General features: G+C 36.6%; 1 protein-coding gene across 3 annotated transcripts in view; it reads left to right on the forward strand.

Moving 5' to 3' along the window:
- Positions 1-19,859, forward strand: part of asxl3.L (ASXL transcriptional regulator 3 L homeolog) — an 81,150-nt gene that overhangs the window by 41,427 nt on the left and 19,864 nt on the right. For all 3 annotated transcript variants that reach the window (XM_018267972.2, XM_018267970.2, XM_018267973.2), the window contains 4 exons: positions 8,669-8,786; positions 10,277-10,396; positions 12,814-12,977; positions 17,487-17,583. In XM_018267972.2, the coding sequence (XP_018123461.1) occupies positions 8,669-8,786; positions 10,277-10,396; positions 12,814-12,977; positions 17,487-17,583 (499 nt within the window). The remainder of the gene's footprint in view (positions 1-8,668; positions 8,787-10,276; positions 10,397-12,813; positions 12,978-17,486; positions 17,584-19,859) is intronic.

Raw genomic sequence — 19,859 nt, forward strand, 5'->3', positions numbered from 1 at the left:
GTTTTAGCTTTTATCATATTTGGATGTGCGTTAATAACTGCAAACAAAATGTTTTGTTCATTGCGGTGAAATGCCTGCAACATATTGTAACAGATGGATGAGCAGAGATGCAGAACTCATTTCTCTGGAAAATTGTTTGATCTACTACCAAATAGAAACAGTTTGTGTTATATAGTGATTGCGTGTACACTTAATTTGGAGCATTTCATTTGGATGATTAAGTTACATATCTCCATGAGAAGAATTGCTGGCCGCATTTGCTTGCAACTTATAAAGGGTTATACCTTTTTAGCATTGAACATGCAATATCTGATATTAGAAAGTAGAAGGGCAATTTATCCCCAGCCCAGGAGTGGCTGTGAATTCGAAGTGAATATTCGAATTGAAAAACTTTGAATTCCAAAGTAATTTTTGGGTACTTCGACTATGGAGTAGGCCAAATTCGACTTCGATTCAAAGTGAATATGCTTCGAATATTCAACCATTCGATAATCGAAGTACTGTCTCTTTAAAAAACTTTGCCACCTTAAACCTGCCGAATTGCTATGTTAGCCTATGGGGACCTCCTAGAACATATAGCCAACATTTGGCTTAGTTTTTAGAAGTCGAAGTGAAATTGTACGATCGTACGATTAAATCGTTCGATTCGAAGTATGATTGTAGTACGATCGTACGATCATAAAAATCCTTCGAATTCGACTTTGAATGTCGGACTAGCCTATTCGATGGTCGAATTTCGAATGTTTTTTGAACTTCGAAATTCGACCCTTGATAAATCTACCCCCTAGTGTCAATGAGTGTTTTGTAGCAAGAAACATACAGCTATTAAGAAAACTAAAAAACAAATCTGGGTAAAGTAAATAGTAAATAAAGAAACTCAGTTTTATCCAAATAAGCTAGATTTTTAAAAATGAATAACTTTTTTTTCTCTGTAATAATATAACAGTAGCTTGTACTTGATCCAAACTATGATATAGTTAATTCTTATTGGAAGCAAAACCAGCCTATTGGGTTTATTTAATGTTTAGATGATTTTCTAGTAGACTTAAGGTATGATCCGAATTACAGAAAGATTTGTTATCTGTAAAATCCCAAGTCCCGAGCATTCTGGATAAAAGGTCCCATAAACAATATGTAGCAGTTCCACGCAGAAAACATTTATATGGTGCATATAAAGAAAACCAATTACAGCACTATACTATACCAAACAAAAGAGGTGCATCCATGCTGCATGATCTTTTAGCTGAACTAAGACTGATGCAAAAGCTGACCTTTAAGCTACTTATATGGGTTGTCAGCTTTTACAAAGCTCTCTTTGCAAATATATAATTTTATCACTGTTGCCAACTGAAAACAATAAAATGTTCTAATAATTGAAATCATTCTGTACATAAAAATAGACCCCCCTTTCACTTGCACAGATGGCATTCAACACACAAGGGACCTACGCTATATGCCTGATGCAATACATCAATGTCCACCTTTATATAGCAATGGCTATAATCTTAACAGCTTGCAAATTGAATGGACCCTGAGAAAAAACAATTATGTACTAGACAAAAAGCAAGTAAATCAAAATGTTAAAAGATGTGTCTCGTGTTCTTTATTTATAATGGGAATAGCGATTGTTCGCAATCAAGTAATGAGCGCATTCTTAAAATTGCATTGGTGGCAACACAAACAATAGTTTTTATTTATTTTTTGCCATATTGTTCATTAAACATAATGATAGAGAGGTGTATATTAATATAGAGAGAGATTGATGCATGGAATATGTCAGCACTATAAATAAAAGATAATTAACACTACAGACTGGATGAAACTTAATGGGGAACTCCACACAAACAAACTTTTTGAAAAGTAAACTTAATTTTAAGCAACTTTGCAATATACATCAATTGAAAAATATGCAGACTGGTCATGATTTTTAATCATTTGGAACAGTTCTCTAAGTTTCGCCCCCTGCTCTTCTGCTGATCTGTCTGACTACTTTGCTGTAATACAAAATATTTATAAATTATTTACCTCTGAAATAAGAAATATTGTATTTGCAAATTCTACGGCCACGCAGGGCTAATTCTCGGCCTGTGGATAAGCGTGGGCTTTACCCTCTGACTGTACATGGAGCAGTGCTTGTGCCAGCCTCTTTTGAAGTCTCCTTCTACTGATCTGTGTAACTACTTTGCTGAGCTGGCTGACTACTGTTACTTTGTATCAACAGTCAGCTGTCCTCAGCCTGCATCCTACAAACCCCACAATTCCCTGCAAACGTGATCTCAAAAAGGAACAGAACATCATAGTGCAATGCATTGTGGGTTATGTAGCTCATGCATGATGTCTGTAAGCTGTGGAGAAGTTGTTACAATTTGTAACATCAGTATTTAGTCCCTCCTTCCCTGCCAGGATTTCAAATGATGCAGAAATGGAACTACTGTTAATGGATTCCAGCTTCGAAAAATTGCATTTACTCTTGCATTACTCTACCTTTTGAAGAAGCCGGTAACTGTGATGGGTATATAGCAGTCGGACCAACGCACTGGCTCCAGCTACTGTCACTGGCTGATGTCCGCGTTTATCGGCAGGCCACGAATCAGCCCTGTGTGGCTGTAGAATTGGCAAAAACAATATTTCTTATTTCAGGGGTAAATATTTTCAGATTTCATATAAGGAAGAGCTAATCGAATGCCTTTGACCATCGCCAGTTGGATGTTACAAAGCCTGTAAAGATTACATGGTTTCACAAGCTTTTTTATAACCTATAATATGTAACATAAACTGAATTTGATAGAACTGCTGACAATTATGCAGCAGCTAAAAGCTAAATAAAAGTTTTTGCACTAGTGTTATTTTATAGGCAAATAATACTCACTAGCTATGCATAGCCATGCATTTTGGCACGTTTACTCCTATATTGCATATTTTCTTGTAGGAAATGCCTACCAGCCCTATTCTTTAGCTAGCAACAGACTTATATAACTTATATAACAACATATAATTATTAGATTTTAGGCCTATGGAACATGGGCATATTTCTGGTGTTTTGACTCCCAACATTGCTACCTACAGGTGATATCTCCAAGCACCCACATTGCCAGTTAACAAAACAAACAAAAAATAAAAGTGTATGGGATCTTTATACTGGATAGGTGATGCCCCTGCAGTTACTGAAAATATATTTATCTACATCGCAAGGACTAAACATGGAGTCACATCTGTTTGACCTGTTTAGCTCAAGAAAAGCAATAGCTTTTCATGAATAAAACAACAGTCAAATAGTATCTTCAGCCCAAGCCCTATTTATTAAATTCATGTTGAACAAGAGTATATAACGTCACTTAAACTGCAGAACTTGCTATTTATTGATTGTAAATAGAGAAAACAAATGCTTTCACTTGCCTGGAAGTATCTGATGGCCGGTAAGATCATTACAATTCAGCCATCTGAGTTTTCCTAATCTTTAGCTTTCGTGAGCTGTGAAATGTGCCGTAGGCTTTTTTAACTCGAGACCCAACAGGATATTTTCTAGACGTCTGTCTTTTTTTATTATCCTGTAGAAAGAAGTCCACTATTTACTTGTATGAATAGAATTGCCATATCTGTGTTTCTGCTTTATGGTGATAATGATTAATATTATGTGTTGTCTAAAATGGCACGTGCTTTTAGCGGTGCTATTATTCTGCGTTGTGAAATGATGATTACCTCTGTAATTTACTGTTTGTTCTATGCATCTTTGTAATTGGTTTGATGTTATAAAATGTTGGTTTGATGTTATAAAATGTGCAATAAAATTGGAGCTGTTGCAATACAAATAATAATAGAAACATGATTGAAGTCAAAGCCATGGTGAATTCATTCTCTTTTTATGATCCTACAAAATGAATGAATGTGCCGTGTTCTTCTTTTCTACTGATTTACTTTCAAAGTACATCACTCTGTGTTTCTGTTATTTATTTAACATCGAATGAAATTCCTCTGTTAGTTTGAGCTCTTATTCACTTGGCTGGGTAGATTGAGTTCCTACTGCTTTATTATGACTTTTTGTCTTTGATCAGTATTGTATTACAGGTTACATGTTACATGTTGGGGTTTTCAGGATATTAAATCAACATTTTCTGAAAGCTGGTGTAAAATGAGAGGTTAACACGGCAACATGCTTTAAAATGGTATCTTCAAGCTGTTAACTATGTATAAGCCTATCATGAAAGGCCTATGATTAATAAGGGCTGGACATATTTATTTTTGTACTACTGTATATATATTCTTTTTTTTTTTTTTTTGCAAGACTGTTGTGTTATCTGTGCTTATCACGCATTTGTGGTTTCAAATGTAAGAAAAATGATCTACAACGTAATAACCAAGCTATCAAGCATAGTCTTGGGACTATCATGGTTTTCTAATTAAGTTATTCTGTAAATAATGTTTTTTCAAGTTAGCAGTTACTCTCTGTAGCTTAAAAAATATTTGTCTTTTTTATTTATCTGTGTGAATTTTAATATGTTTTGTTTTATTATGTCACATTGTTCCTTGGTTACAGTGATTCTGACAAATATATAGTTACTGCTATGTTTCAGCTCTAATTATCCCTTGGCTTGAAGGATAAAGCACCTTTGTTCTATGTATTTAGAACTAGATAATGCCCTTGGAAGACAAAGCAGCAAAACATGGAGAATTGTTGCCCATCACTTTATTATTATTTGCTATTTATAAAGAATTTACACATTTATTGAGCACTTGGCAGATATTGTTCATCATTCACAACAGTCCGTACCCCAGTCCACAACCTTACTGCTGGCAAACATGGAATCCTGGAGTCACTGGGCAGAATATTTGAGGTCCAGTAAATGTGATATAGTTGCTTGCTTTGCAGGGTCCAAAATATATGAAACCCACAAATGTTTAAAGCAATAAAAGTTTGAAGGTTTACAGATGTGGAAATCCTAAAGTTGTTGGCGCGTTCCTCTTAGTTTTTTTTACTTCAGGCTTGTAGAGGACCCATTTAATTAAGGGAATTCTTTATTAGTTACTGACCTATAGGTTAAAGGGATTCTGTCATGATTGTTATAGTGTCCTTTTTATTTCTAAATTACACTGTTTACACTGTAAATAATTCACTCTACAGTATAAAATTTCATTCCTGAACCAGCAAGTGTATTTTTTTTAGTTGTAATATTGGTGTGTAGGCAGCCATCTCAGGTCATTTTGCCTGGTTATGTGCTTTTAGAAAGAGCCAATGCTGCACTATGGAACTGCTTTCTGGCAGGCTGTTGTTTCTCCTACTCAATGTAACTGACTGTGTCCCAGTGGGACCTGGATTTTACCATTAAACGCTGTTCTGAGATCTGATAGGGAGCTGTTATCGGGTTACCTTCCCATTGTTCTGCTGATGGGCTCCTGGGGGGGGTGATATCACTCAAACTCAAAGAGTGACTAAAGTTTATCAGAGCACAAGTCACATGACTTGGGGCAGCTGGGAAACTACCAATATGTCTAGCCCCATGTCATTTCAAAATTAAATCTAAAAAAATCTGTTCGCTCTGTTTTGAGAAATGGATTTCAGTGCAGAAGACTGCAGGAGCAGCACTATTAACTGATGCATTTTAGAAAAAACATTTTTTCCCATGACTATCCCTTTAAGAATGTTTGTTGCAGGAATGTAAGGGTAACTTTTGAAATGCATATGTTGAGCTCATAAGGATGAGGATTACATACCTTCATTCATTTATAGGATTTTGAGGACCTTGAAAGTATTGAAATGTTAAATTCATTAAAATATTGTTTTTGTCCGAGAGTGTAGTTTTTTTATAGGTCATATTCATAATGAACCATTACTTATATTTTGGTTTTTTTTAAAGGTTTTTATTTTGCATTTTTGACAACTGACATTCATGGTTCCATAATTAGCATATAGGTCACAATGCAGCATGTACATTTGAATTATATTTTGGGTTTTTGGTTGGTGGGTGGCTATAGTGCTTCAAAGCAGCCTTAACATATTAAGGGACCCTGAACTGATTGCAAAAGTCAGCTGTAATATATATCTTGTTTATAATAGTTTGCCTTCTCTCTGTTAAGGGCTGTAATTTAATGTCCAAAAAGGTAACTTAGAAAATATGTTTAGAATTGTATTTCCTTAGGGTGGGGGCTTATGAAAAACACATGGCAGCAAACTGGCAGCATTTGTCTCAGTGGCTTTAGCAAAGTAAGTGTTTTTCTGCATGTTTGAGCAACTGTCATAAAACATAAAGGTCTTTGTTTTTAAAAGATAGTTAGTTAGGTTGACAGATAAACAGACAATACTTACGGGGGTATAAATAGTGTAAAGCTTATGGAGCACTGTCCTTTTTTTAGGGGACCTTAATATAGTCTGAAATTAGTTTAGCTCTACAATTAATTATCTTTCTCATTTAATTACTATGGTGTATTGAATGAAAAGGCTTCACATTATTATTGGGATCATGGGAACCAAAAAGATTAATCTTTTTGATGTACTACTGTACTATAAGACGGAGGTATTCCTAACAAAGAATTAATTATACCATTTTTTTAGGGTGTTGTGTAATAAAAGGCACCAAGTCTTCCCACGAGCAGTAACCCATAGTAAACAATCAAAAGGTAGAATTTACAGGTCATCTGTTAAAAACAAACATCCTATTGGTTGCGATGGGTTACTGCTTCTGGGCAAATCTAGTGCTTTTTATTACATATAGGGGCTAGAGAGATCATGGGTAGCTCTTTCTGGCTCCTGACCTCTAGCATAACAATCCCTGTCATAGGGTCAAGGTAATCAAGTTTTCTCTCCCAGGTTCATCCTAATGGTCTTTTATACTGGATTCCCTCTTTCAGTACCTTGGGCCCTCACTGTTGGTAACCTATGCTACTGTAGAACATGGTGTACATCTTAATGCATACGTGGATTTTAAAAAGAATAAGTATTCATTCCTAGGTAAGATCCAGTTTGTGTTCATGTGCCATTTTTGGGGTCCACAAGTTAAGCTCCAACTGCATTAAAAGAAATTGGCAGGGGTTCTTCTTTTTTCAGAAAGAACTGGGTCAAATGTTCACCATAGCCAGGACTTAATATTCAAGTGCTCTTGAGCTAGTGGTTTTTGCTGTGGTATTTAATCACTCTGATGTGTAAGAGTTTTGTAACTGCAGTTTTATTGCTTCTACTAGCAGCTACAATTGTCTTGGGCATAGAAAAAGCCATAGAGATACAGGTATGGAATCGGTTATCCAGAAACCCGCTATCCAGAAAGCTCCAAATTACTGAAAGGCCATCTCCCATAAACTCCATTTTATCCAAATTATCCAAAATTGTAATAATAAAACAGTACCTTGTATTGGTCCAAACAAAGATATAATTAATCCTTATTCGAGGCAAAACCTGCCTATTGGGTTTATTTAATGTTTACATGATTTTCTAGTAGACTTAAGTTATGAAGATCCAAATTGCGGTAAGATCTGTTATCCAGAAACCCCCAGGTCCCGGGCATTCTGGATAAATGGTCCCACACTTGTACCAGTAACATTACAAGTGATTGTGGCACATAGAAGTTGCTGCATTCTGCTACTCCGTCCAATCGTAAAAAGAAATCATGTGAATATCAACACCACTAATGGGAACATCTCCTTTGACTTATTTTTTTTTGACTTCTGTGCCTTGTAGTTATTTAACCAGAATCACTATAAAGATGCCTTAACATGACATAATGTCCCATTATTTAATGCCCTCTAGTCTAAGAGAAACTTGCATGTTGCAATCCGTGTTCTTGGACATTACCAACAATGATATTTTTAATTTCAATGGGTTTATAATTATTATGCTGGGAAATTCACGAGACCTGACATTAAACTTGTCGCTGAACATGCAAAAGAAGGCTCGTATTTTATTTTCGGCTGGTTAATATTTGGTAAAAAGCAACATTATCCTTTTAAAGACAAAGGAAAGACAGAAAAGGACTCCACCTTTTTCTGTAAGGAATATTTTTTTTTCCACCCCCCTTCTTGGGATTATCGTGCAGCCTTCCTGCTGGTGCCTCGAAGGTTAATCTCTGGAGTCAAAACAGACAGAAGCCCAAGCGCTTGCGAGTATTCTTGCGATTAGGACCGATCCTTCTTCTTCTTCATAGAAATAAACGATTCCTGCCATGTTCAGTGATTTTTGTGCAGCACTCCACACGGCTGAGCGAGTGCATCAATACTGTAGTCCTTACATGCTGTACATACTGATGACACTCTGTTTAACTTGATTGACTGAGCAGGCTACCGGAGCAGATGCACCTGCAAGAGATGTGCACACACACATATATATATATTTACAGCCTGCTTTCCAGCGCTCGTCGCTTTCTATTTGACTTGGAAATCATGGTGTGAAGTCCTTGATGTGGTGAATCTAAGGTAGTACAATCGGCTACAGATGCCTTTGTTGTCATAGGCTGTGATGCAAATGCAGTAATGTGCTGTCTTGTTTGCCTTTTGAACTACAAGTTTTAATTGTGCTTTTCTAAGAATGCTCAGTGCGTAATTTATGAGGTCTGGCAGCTGCGAGGCAGATACAAACGATGTGTTGTGAAGATATTTCATGTATTGCTTACACAGTGCTTGTGGTAATGTATCGCCGGCTGATGTTACTGGTTAACCTTGCACTGTATTCTGTCTCTTTGTTTAGGCTTTGAGGCAGCAGCAGAGGAAGAGAAATGGGGTCTCTATGATGGTAAACAAGACTGTGCCTCGTGTCGTCCTGACACCGCTAAAGGTGTCTGACGAGCAGTCGGATTCACCTTCAGGTAAAGAGAGAGAGGACTGAGCAATTTAAGAGATCCCGGTGTCCAGGCATTGTTAGGGAACAGCACAGTGATAAAGGGAAGGCTGCAGAACCACAGGCTATTTCAGCTTTCCTCTTGCCATTGAGCATTGATAAAATGCATGCATATAAGCTATCAATATTTCCATCTGCCTCTTTCCAAGCATAGATAAAAAATAGGTGTTTGAATGCAGAATGTATTGCAGAATTCTCAGACTACTGCAAATAGATCTGGAAACCCTGGCTCTTAAAATTTAATGGGAGCCCACATGCTGGCCAAATGTCTGCAAATATGACAATATTATTTAGTCTTTAGTTTCACATCAGATACATCTCTGTGTAACCGTAAAATAGCAATATGCACATTTTATATGTCTTTACAGTCACATAGTTGTTTGTTTGGCCTCTGACTATTTTAAAGCTTAATTGATTTTGTTCTCTTGAATGTTTTAGTCCTTCAGTCTGTGTTGCCAACCTTTTAAGCTTTCTAGGCTTATGGGAGTTGTAGTTTAACTGCAGTTTGTGGGCTGCAAATTCAGCATCCATGCTTTAAATCTTAAAAGAAAGGTATATTCATTATTACTGACTGAACTATCCTTCTGTTCTTTGTATTGTCACTTTATTTATATAGTGAATAAAGTACCCCCTCTTGTAAAATATAAGGCTATTATAAGTTGCCTGAAGAGTTCCATGGCCATATAAAAACACGAGGCCGAAGGACATTTCTCTATATACAGGTCATGGAACTCCAAAGTGACTTATAATATCCTCATATTTTGCAATCGGGAGTACTTTATTTATTATAATACACAAGTTTCAGTGTTTCATGTGACCGAAATGACATCACGTAGTTGCAGTTATAACCGATGACATCACTAAGCACTGTATATAAGGATATAATTTACAGGATTTTCTTGGCTCTTGTGTATTATAATGATATTAATGATGGTTACTTTTCCAAGATCTGTGAATGAGAATCGGAGGGGGGGGGGTTGTTTACAGATTGCAACAGTATGGGAAAAAATCACTGTTTGAATTGCAAAAAAAAAACCAAATAAACAAAACCTTTTCATATAATTTGACAGTTAAGTTAAGTAAAACTGTAATGTAACATCACAAGCAGAGATTATAGAGCCCTTACTGGGTTAATGTTGATGATTCCAAATAATTTCAAAAGCAGGGTACATCCTCTTTGGGGTTTCTTTTCAAAGCTCTACATTAGCTGAATGCTATCTCTCTTATCTATTGTAATGCTCAGCAAGTTATTGATTGCATTCGTATCTGATTTAGCTTTCTGCTCTCTCTTTTTCTCATGTGTTGAATGGGGGTTTGCCAAAAAATAAAGAAAAAAACAAAAACATTGAGCTTTCTAATAGATGTGTTCTGTTATAAAAGTGTGATAATGATACAATAATAAATATATATATACACGTGTGTGTCTGTATATGTATCTATAATATTCTTCTCCATAAGGCTCTGAGTCTAAAAACGGTGAAGCAGACGGTTCTGATAAAGAAACTAAGCAAGGGCAAAAATCACCTCCTGGCAAACAAACAAGTCAGCACTTAAAGCGGCTGAAAAAATCAGGCTTAGGTAGGTAAAAGTGTTGTATTGTATATGTGTGTTTATTTATACAATGAAACTTCAATTTTATATACCCTTTCTATTTACCAGATTTTACACCATTTTTTTCTGGTCCCCTGAAAACTGGGATCCTTTGTAGCTTTTAAAAAGTGAATTTTATTAAATACATATTAAAAGGAGGTCAACGTTTCGGTCTGTTCCTAAGACCTTTATCAAGACCAATGTTATCTATATATAGATATATATATATCTTGTTATTAAAATTTAGCATTTTTAAACTGCCAACATACACTTTCAGCTTGAGTGAAATAAATGCTGTTAAAGATGTCTTCTGTTTATACTTTAAACTAAAATGTTTTTTGTTTGTTTTTTTTCATTATAAAATACTAATAAATTATTGTTGTTTTTTACCCTCACTGCCTCCAGATAAAGGTGATTCGGCTTAGAAGCTACCATCTGCCATTTCACGGTTGTTTTTGAAAAACCAAGCAGTTGAATTCAAAGGAGAACTAAACCCCCTCTAATGTGAAAAGCCCCATCCACTACCCTCCATATTGCCCTTCCCTGTTTTCTCCCCACATAGTTAGTCAAAAATTTGCCCCTAACTGTGAATTTCACGTGTCTATGCAGAGTAGCGCAGTGGAGCTAAAGGATGCTATCTTCGGTTTTCTTCAGGAAGGGATTACCGACACTGAGATATGTGGCACAGTTAGAGCCAGTCCGATCTTCGCACCAACTGTGCATGCGCCAGAAACTCCTTTAATGGCGGAGGGAAATGAAGAAGATAAGAAGAAAACTGAAGATGGTGCCCTTGAGCTCCGCTGCACTATTCTGCACGGATACGTGAGATTCATAATTAGGGACACATTTTTTCACTAATGCACTGTGCACGGAGGGGGCACTAGGGAGGGCAGTGGATGGGGCTTTTAACATGGGGGGGGGGTTGAGTTCTCCTTTTAGCCAGCCATACACAAGCTAACAGGGTATACTTTCTTTTCCATTGGCCCATGTGCTGAATGGACTGAGAGTTGTGTGAGGGTCCAAACACGTTATGCCTACCTTCCTCTTGTTTCGATTGTTTCTGTAAATCACACAAATGATCGAAAAAGCAGGAAGTGAAGAGGACTGTGGTGAGGACTGATTCAACATAAAGGGACATATTTATCAAGGGTCGATTTTCTAATTGAAAAAACTTCGAAACTCGATTTCAAAAAGACCAACCGAATTGGGCTTGAAGTGGACCGTATTCGGCCTACTTTGAATCGTATGATCGAAGGAATAGCGCCTTCGATTCAAAGTTTTAGAACTTCGTCCTTCAATCTCCCAAACTCCCCCACTTGCCTCCATACAGGTTCTAGAATGTCCCCATAGGCTAAAGCAGCACTTTGGCAGCTTTTACGTGGCGAATGGTCGAAGTTTTAAAGAGACGGTACATGATAAATTTCGATATTTGAAGTACCCAAAAATTACTTTGAAATTCGAAGTTTTTAACTTCAAACCTTCACTTCGACCTTTGATAAATCTGCCCCAAAGTGTGCACCATGGTGCCTTGCAGATGAAATTTCAATCCTGCCTGATCTTCAAACTGAAATCTTTAGTACATAGATATCTGTCGGGATTGGTGGGCTGCCATACATGTACCAATAGTGAAATTAAACAATGTTAATGGTGTGTGCACACCATCGTAAAAAAAAAACATAAGTTTAAGTAGTTTCAGTTACAAATCTACATTTCTTGGTGAAAAAAAGACAATTTTGTAATAAAGCAAAATAAGTTTTCAAGTGAAGGGACAGTGTATACCCCCTTTTTACAATGCTGGTGCAATGAATAGGGTTTGTGCTGAACATACCGTTTGCCTATTAATTTGTCTAAGGAATATGTATGTTGGTTTATGCTCTAAGGGCAGTGGCGCACCTGAGTTTAGGTGACCAATCTTCTCAAAAATGCCTCACCGTTCACTAGCCTTGTAATCACCGCAAGTAAATTACATTACTTGCGCAATTAAAAAGTTAGTGAACAGCAAGGCATTTTTGGGGAATTTGTTGTCACGAGTGATTACACTGAAGCCACATTCTACTTTTTGAGAAAAATCAAGCAAACCAGCTGTTCACTGAAAAATATATCTATAAAATATAACAGGCTATAGGTGGGGGAAGTAATAGGTTTATTTATCCAGAGGACTTCCCAGCAGGCTGCTTGTTTGTTTCACTTTGCTTTTTGGGATCAGGAAGGAGAATGTGATTTTAGTTTCATTTTCAAACTTTGCCCTGTTTAGAGAAAGATATTTCCTAGTTAAAAGAACTGGAAAAAAAGTATATTCTGCACAAGCTCTATTTATGGAACCAATGTTGAAAAAGGAGGTATTTATCCTTCCTTGTTTTGTGTGTTAATTAATACAAATCTAAAATTTTCTTTCTTTATGGCAGGGCATTTGAAATGGACCAAAGCAGAAGATATTGACATAGAAACTCCGGGATCAATTTTAGTAAACACTAATCTGAGGGCTTTAATAAACAAGCATACATTTGCTTCTTTACCACAGCATTTTCAGCAGTACCTTTTGCTTCTACTTCCTGAAGTGGACAGGCAGGTGGGAATGTTTAATATCTTGTTTAAAATTATGAATGATTTCCTACTACTTGTATGGGATCAGTTATCCAGAAAGTTCCAATTTATGGGAAGGCCATCTCTCGTATTTTATCCCAATAATTTAAAATGTTTTAATCATTTCCATTTTCTCTGTAATAATAAAACAGTATCTTGTACTTATCCAAACTAAGATATAATTAATGCTTATTGGAGGCAAAACAAGCCTGTTAGGTTTATTTATTAAATGTTGACATGATTTTTTAGTAGACTTGGAAGTATGAAGATCCAAATCACAGAAAGATCAGATCCCAGGCATTCTGGATAAAAGGTCCCATACCTGGATAAATGTGCCAGTTCCATCATACATGTTACAGATGCAAAGCAAAATAATATTTGCTCTATCTGAGCGAGGCTTATATGTAACATAAGAGCATTATATCTGTATGTGGCGAATCCTAATCTGTCCTTTTACAAAAACAAACAAGGGAAAGTTGTGCTCACCACTAATTTTTAAAACCATTAGGGGGGGGGTGCAATGAGGCTGTGTCCACAAAATACATATAGACAAATACAAGAGTCCTCTGCACTCAACCCATTATCAATATATTTAAGACAGAGACATTTTGTGCTACTGCTACTGAAAAATGCCTTATCCTTTAAGCAAAACAGGGATTGTTTGTCATCCCATATCTGGCCAGTCCAACGCTTAATTTTCATGAAAATTAAGCGTAGGACTGGCCAGATATGGGATGACGTTGATGTTGTTGGCCAGCTTAATATATTGCAATATATGGACAAACAATCCCTGTTTTGCTTAAAGAATAAGGCATTTTTCAGTAGCAGTATGCACAAAATGTCTCTGTCTTAAATGTATTGATATTGGGTTGAGTGCAGAGGACCTGTTGTATTTGTCTTTTACAAAAACGACATGGGTACAGTACACTAGCCTATCATTTTGTGTAATGCAAACAACCCTATCAGTCATGTGCAGGCATACAAATGTGCTGGGTTTAAAGGGGAAGGAAACCTAGTTGGCGCAAACCCCCCACCCCCCTCCCGTTTGTTGCCCACCCTCCCTCCTCCCCCCTGGCCTACCCGTCCCGCTGGGCAAATGCCCCTAACTTGTTACTTACCCTTCTGCGCAGGTCCAGGGAGTTCACCGACGGCATCTTCTTCCACGCGATCTTCTTCCTGCTTTGAACGGCGCATGCGCAGTAGGATCATTTCGCCGGTACGATCTACTGCGCATGCGCGTGACTTTTGGTGCATGCGCAGTAGATCCGTACCGGCGAAATGATCCTACTGCGCATGCGCCAAAACGCCATTCACAGCAGGAAGAAGATCGCGTGGAAGAAGATGTCGTCGGTGAACTCCCTGGACTGGACCTGCGCAGAAGGGTAAGTAACAAGTTAGGGCCATTTGCCCAGCGGGACGGGTAGGCCAGGGGGGAGGAAGGAGGGTGGGTAACAAACGGGAGGGGGGGTGGGGGTTTGCGCCGAATAGGTTTCCTTCCCCTTTAAAACCTTATGTGCCCCCAGCCCCAGGAATTTGTTTTCATGGCATCATACATAAAGTTACGACGTACTCAATGATGACGCTAATTACATTGCATAAAACATTGCATGCAATCTGTTAGATCTGTGATCTGTGACATCATATAAAATCCTACATTTACATAAAAAGCTGTAACTGCAAACACTAAAACAACATATCCTAAACAACATATCATAAACAACTCATAAATTATTCACTCACTTTGCAACTGCTACACTGAAATGTTTATTTGAAAGCCCTAAGACTCGTCATTTTTTTAACGTTATTAAAAAGCTGAAATATCCTGCAAAACATGGAGACTATTTAATCCCTACACTATAATATTTTGAAAAAACATGTTTTGCAGAAATGAAAGCATTAAGTCTTCTAGGCTAAGTATGTACCAGATTGGCACAGAAGTCAATAGTAATTATGGCCCATTCTTTAAGGCAGGTTTAGTCAGTGCACATCAGATTTCAAATACTACCACTGATTTTCAGTGGTTTGAGGGCCATTGTAGTACATTCACCTTTTCTTTGCATTTGCTTAGTAAATGAGCCCTAATATATTTTTGAGTTTCAGTGCTTTAAAAATAAACTTAGAAAAATAAAAAATAAAGTCTCATTATTAAGTAAACAGGAGAATAATATATAGTATTTTATAGTATTTTACTATAAAAGGAATACTCTGAAATGCCATGGCCTGCTAGAAATTCAAGAATGATTTCATGCCTTGTGGGTACTTAAACAAAAAAAGTGGCAATGTGAAAAAATAGTATATCAGTATGTGGTCTACCAGTTCACATATCACATCACATTTTTATGTTATCATTACAAGGACATTGACTGTGATAATTGGCTCACGTAATGAGAGAACTGAGGAAATAACTCTTATTGTTTTATTTCTTACTTTAATTAGGATAATGGTAATTCCAAGCTTGACAACTGAAACACAAAAAACTGTGAACAAAAAAAAACATAAAAATTGACCATTTGGAAACATTTTTCTAAATTGCATTAATAGTTCCATCATAAACATGTACTGTTACTTTTTGTCATGGATCTCTCATTTCACATACAACTTAGCATTTCTCTATTTAGTGTAAAAATGACAAACACTGATGATTGTTTAGCATTTTCCCAAATATTTGACCATTGCTTGTAACTCAGTTACTTGTAACTCAATATTTTATTGATACAATATTTGTGGGTTATCACAGTTGCTACAACTATCTTTTGATCCTTTTAAAAAAACAAATTCTTTCAACGTTTTTTCATCAGATGCCAATACCACTTTGAACTACACATGCCTTTGAATGTAATGGTAACCGTCTGTCACTGTAAATAGCTCAAATCTGCAAAAAAAAAAAACCATGAAATATTATACAAATTTTGTAGGTTTCCAAAAAATAACATTTCCAAAAGGCATATTTTGCCAGACCTGTACAGATCAGATTTTAGCTTAGTAATCCATTATTTACATAGTAATTTCTTCTTCTGCTCTTTTATCACTGATGTTGGAATCAAAGTATACAGACCATGACTTTTCCCCTGATGCTGTAAATAAAGCTGTAAATATCTCACATTGTGTTTAACATGTGACTCAGGACACAAAAATACTGTTGTTTAAAGTAGGTCTTTATATTCTCTCTTTATTTGGCAGCATTTATTAAACTGTACTAATTAAAAAATAATATATTTCTAAATCTGCTAAAATCTGACCAGACTAAATACCGTATATACTCTAGTATAAGCCATCCCGAATATAAGCCGAGGTACCTCATTTTACCTCCAAAAACTGGGAAAGCTTATTGACTCGAGTATAAGCCGAGTATAAGCCTAGGGTGAGAAATGCAGCAGCTTCTGGTAAGTTGCAATCAAAAAATTGAGGGTTTCTGCTCCCATTGGAGGTGCGGGCATCTCGTTTTTGGACGCCGACGACCATTCTTTGGCGCCAGCGACTATTCTTGGAGACTATTCTTGGACGCCGGCGACTATTCTTGGACGCCGGCGACTATTCTTGGACGCCGGCGACTATTCTTGGACGCCGGCGACTATTCTTGGACGCCGGCGACTATTCTTGGACGCCGGCGACTATTCTTGGACGCCGGCGACCGTTTTTGTGATTGACCCGAGTATAAGCCGAGGTAGAGTTTTTCAGCATATTTTGGGGGCTGAAAAACTCAGCTTATACTCGAGTATATACGGTAGTTGAAAAAAATTCTGGTGTTGGATTGAGCAAATATAGTATGGGCTGCAGAAGCTTAAGCTCCCCATAGACGCGACGATTCTTCTTGCCGAACAACTAATTTTAGGGAAGCCCGACCAATCCTTCGAAATTATCATGCGGTTAGTGGTATTCGAACGATCGTACATCCGACATCTGTCAGGACATTGATCGGCCAGGTCAAAAAAATCTTTGTCGGTCCCAGTGCAATCTATCTATGTTTGCAGGGCCAAGCAGGCAGCTCCCCTTTCCTGGCAAATTGGTCTTTTTAGTTGATGGTCAATTTGTACGATCGTACGATCGTTCTGAGAAGATCATGGTCTCACGATCAGGATCTGATCTTTTAAAAATCTCAACATCTATGGCCAGCTTTAAACACATTTTCTTTATTCACGTTTTCCAATTCTGAGCAAAATAAATAATATTAACAATACAATATGCATTATTATTTCACCTCTTGATATTTCTTTTAACCAGTACAAAATAAAATAATAGTACAGTCCAGTCACCCTTTAATTGGAAGTAAATTAGGTATTAGAAAAACTGTATATTAACATTTTAATAATGTTGAAGTATATGTTTAAATTACTATTGCAGCCAATGATATACTAGCTCTTAATTTAATTAAAAGTTGAAATTAATGAACAGCTAAAGTTGTTTTTTTGCTCTATCAAATTTCAAAAAATGTTTGTAGTTATTTTGCTTTATACAATTTAAATTTTTTGTTTATTCATTTCATATTATCTTCCAGATGGGAAGCGATGGGGCTTTACGCCTTAATAATTCTGCTCTGAACAATGAGTTCTTCGCATATGCAGCACAAGGTTGGAAGCAGAGATTATCAGAAGGTAAAAAAAAAAGTTTAAAAATATAAATTTGAATTGGACTTAAATTCTGAATTCCAATTGATATTGTCATTCCAGGAAATACTGATTAGTAATTATCCATGGTATAGGAAAATATACTATTATGATATAAAAAATACTAATATTATGACATAAAAATAACATTCTGATTTTCCTATAAATTCAAAAAAGTTTTGAACTGTTTCATCTAATTTTTTCAGGGATTTTCTTTGTTTTTGCAATTAGAAGTGATTGAAAAATAACTTAACAAATTATATATGCAGCTCCACTTTTTCTCCAGTGTAAGGTGTTGGATAATTTGTGCGGTGCAATTGGAAATCACCATATTCCGACTGCATCTAGGTTTTTAGGTTCGAAACTGATAACATTATAAAATAGTTACAAACTCCTTGTTTAAACCAGCTTTAAGAGCTGTGCAACTTGTTGTTTTTTTTTTTTTTGTTAAGATGCTTAAAAGACCAGGAAACCTTTCATCACAAGGCTGAAGCATAATATTCATTGCCCCCTGCAATACTAGACTAAACTTTTTATTAGCGGTCGCGTCTAATATCTTTACTCTAGAGACAACCTCCGTGGTGGGCGACATTTTCGCTTCCATTACGTTAACATGGCTGTTGCAGCTCTAACACACATGCTCAAAATTTGCTCCGAATAGTTACCATGGAGACATGAGCCCAAGGGAGGGATGGCTTTCTGAGAGTCAATCTATGGCTGCACTGCTGTTCATGAAGACAATCGCTAGCTCCTGGTCGTGGGTAATGCACATGCGCCAGTTTCTTATAAGAGTTACTGCACAAGAGTCTGGGTCTTGGTGCAGGAGAGATGCACTGTGGGTACTTTTTTTAATCAAGTCGCTGTTTTTTTCAACAGCTGAAAGGTTACAGATAAAAGATTGTACAGTGCTGCAGAGCACACTACGAATATTCCTGTAGAATGAGTTAAAATCATATGTAGAGTTTCCTTGTCCTTTAAATAGTAAAAGGTAGTTTTGAAGGGACCAGAAATATAGCTAGGGCTTATTTTTAAATGATGTAGCATTTAAGTTGTAACTCATAAACGGTGTACCATTAGCAAGTGATATATAGAAAGAGTTACCTCATGGTACAGTTATGGGATCCCTTATCCAGAAAACTCTGGAAATTATGGGAAGGCCCTCTCCCATAGACACTATTTTATACAAATCAACAGTACCCTTTATTTGATGGTAACTGAGCTGCATGATTACATATTAGGTATATTAAATATTTAATTATTAGTTGACTTAAGGTATGGTGAAACAAATTATGTAGGTTTTACCACTGGCGATTTAAATTATTGTACAAGCAGTTATGCATTTTTAGAGCAGACGACAAATCTACTTGTCAGCCATTACCCTAAATGTGTATGGTTGCTATTAAAGGAAAACTATTCCCCCCCGAACAACGTAGGTCTCTATAAAAAGATATTGCATAAAACAGCTCATGTAAAACCCTGCTTCATGTAAATAAACCATTTTCATAATAATATACTTTTTTAGTAGTATGTGCCATTGGTTAATTCTAACTAGAAAATTGCCATTTTTAAAAATAATTGCCGCCCCCTGGGATCATAGGATTCACGGTGCACATAAACAAACCAAACAAACCATACATGTTAGGTCACATGAGCCAATTAACAGACACAGTTCTGTCTTTTGCTCCCACACTTCTTCCTGTTACAGTTAGAGCTGTATTATTTCTAGTCAGGTGATCTCTGAGGCAGCACACAGACCATCACAAAATGGTGGTTCAAGGAAAGAGATGTAAAATGGCAATATTTACTTGACTATATATACCAGTTTATTAAGATTCTTTAATATGCCACTTAATATGATGTAAACTATCTGTTGCTTAAGTATTCATTTTGGGGGTAATGTTTTCCTTTAGTTTTGACAGAATATACATGACTTAAAGTTCAATACCTGCTTTAACTTGAGCTATATTAAAGCTGATACTAAATAATAAACCAGTATAAATTCAGATTTTACAAAGTTTAAAATTTTTAATATTAAAGGTGTTTTTCCCTTGACAGTTCAGTGCTGTATTTTCTATATATGCACCCAAACACAGTGAGCAGTGCCAGCTTCAGGTGCCTACATGTTTAAAAATAAAATGTGTTTGTTGCTGCACACGTGACTATATACAGAAATAGTGTTGTGTGGGGAGACCCAATGTGCATGTGCAAATACTGTCCTTCATATATGCCATTCGAGTAGGGGAGGGTTGAAGGTGGAAGGCTTG

This window comes from Xenopus laevis, chromosome 6L, assembly GCF_017654675.1.
Source record: "Xenopus laevis strain J_2021 chromosome 6L, Xenopus_laevis_v10.1, whole genome shotgun sequence".
Taxonomy (NCBI): domain Eukaryota; kingdom Metazoa; phylum Chordata; class Amphibia; order Anura; family Pipidae; genus Xenopus; species Xenopus laevis.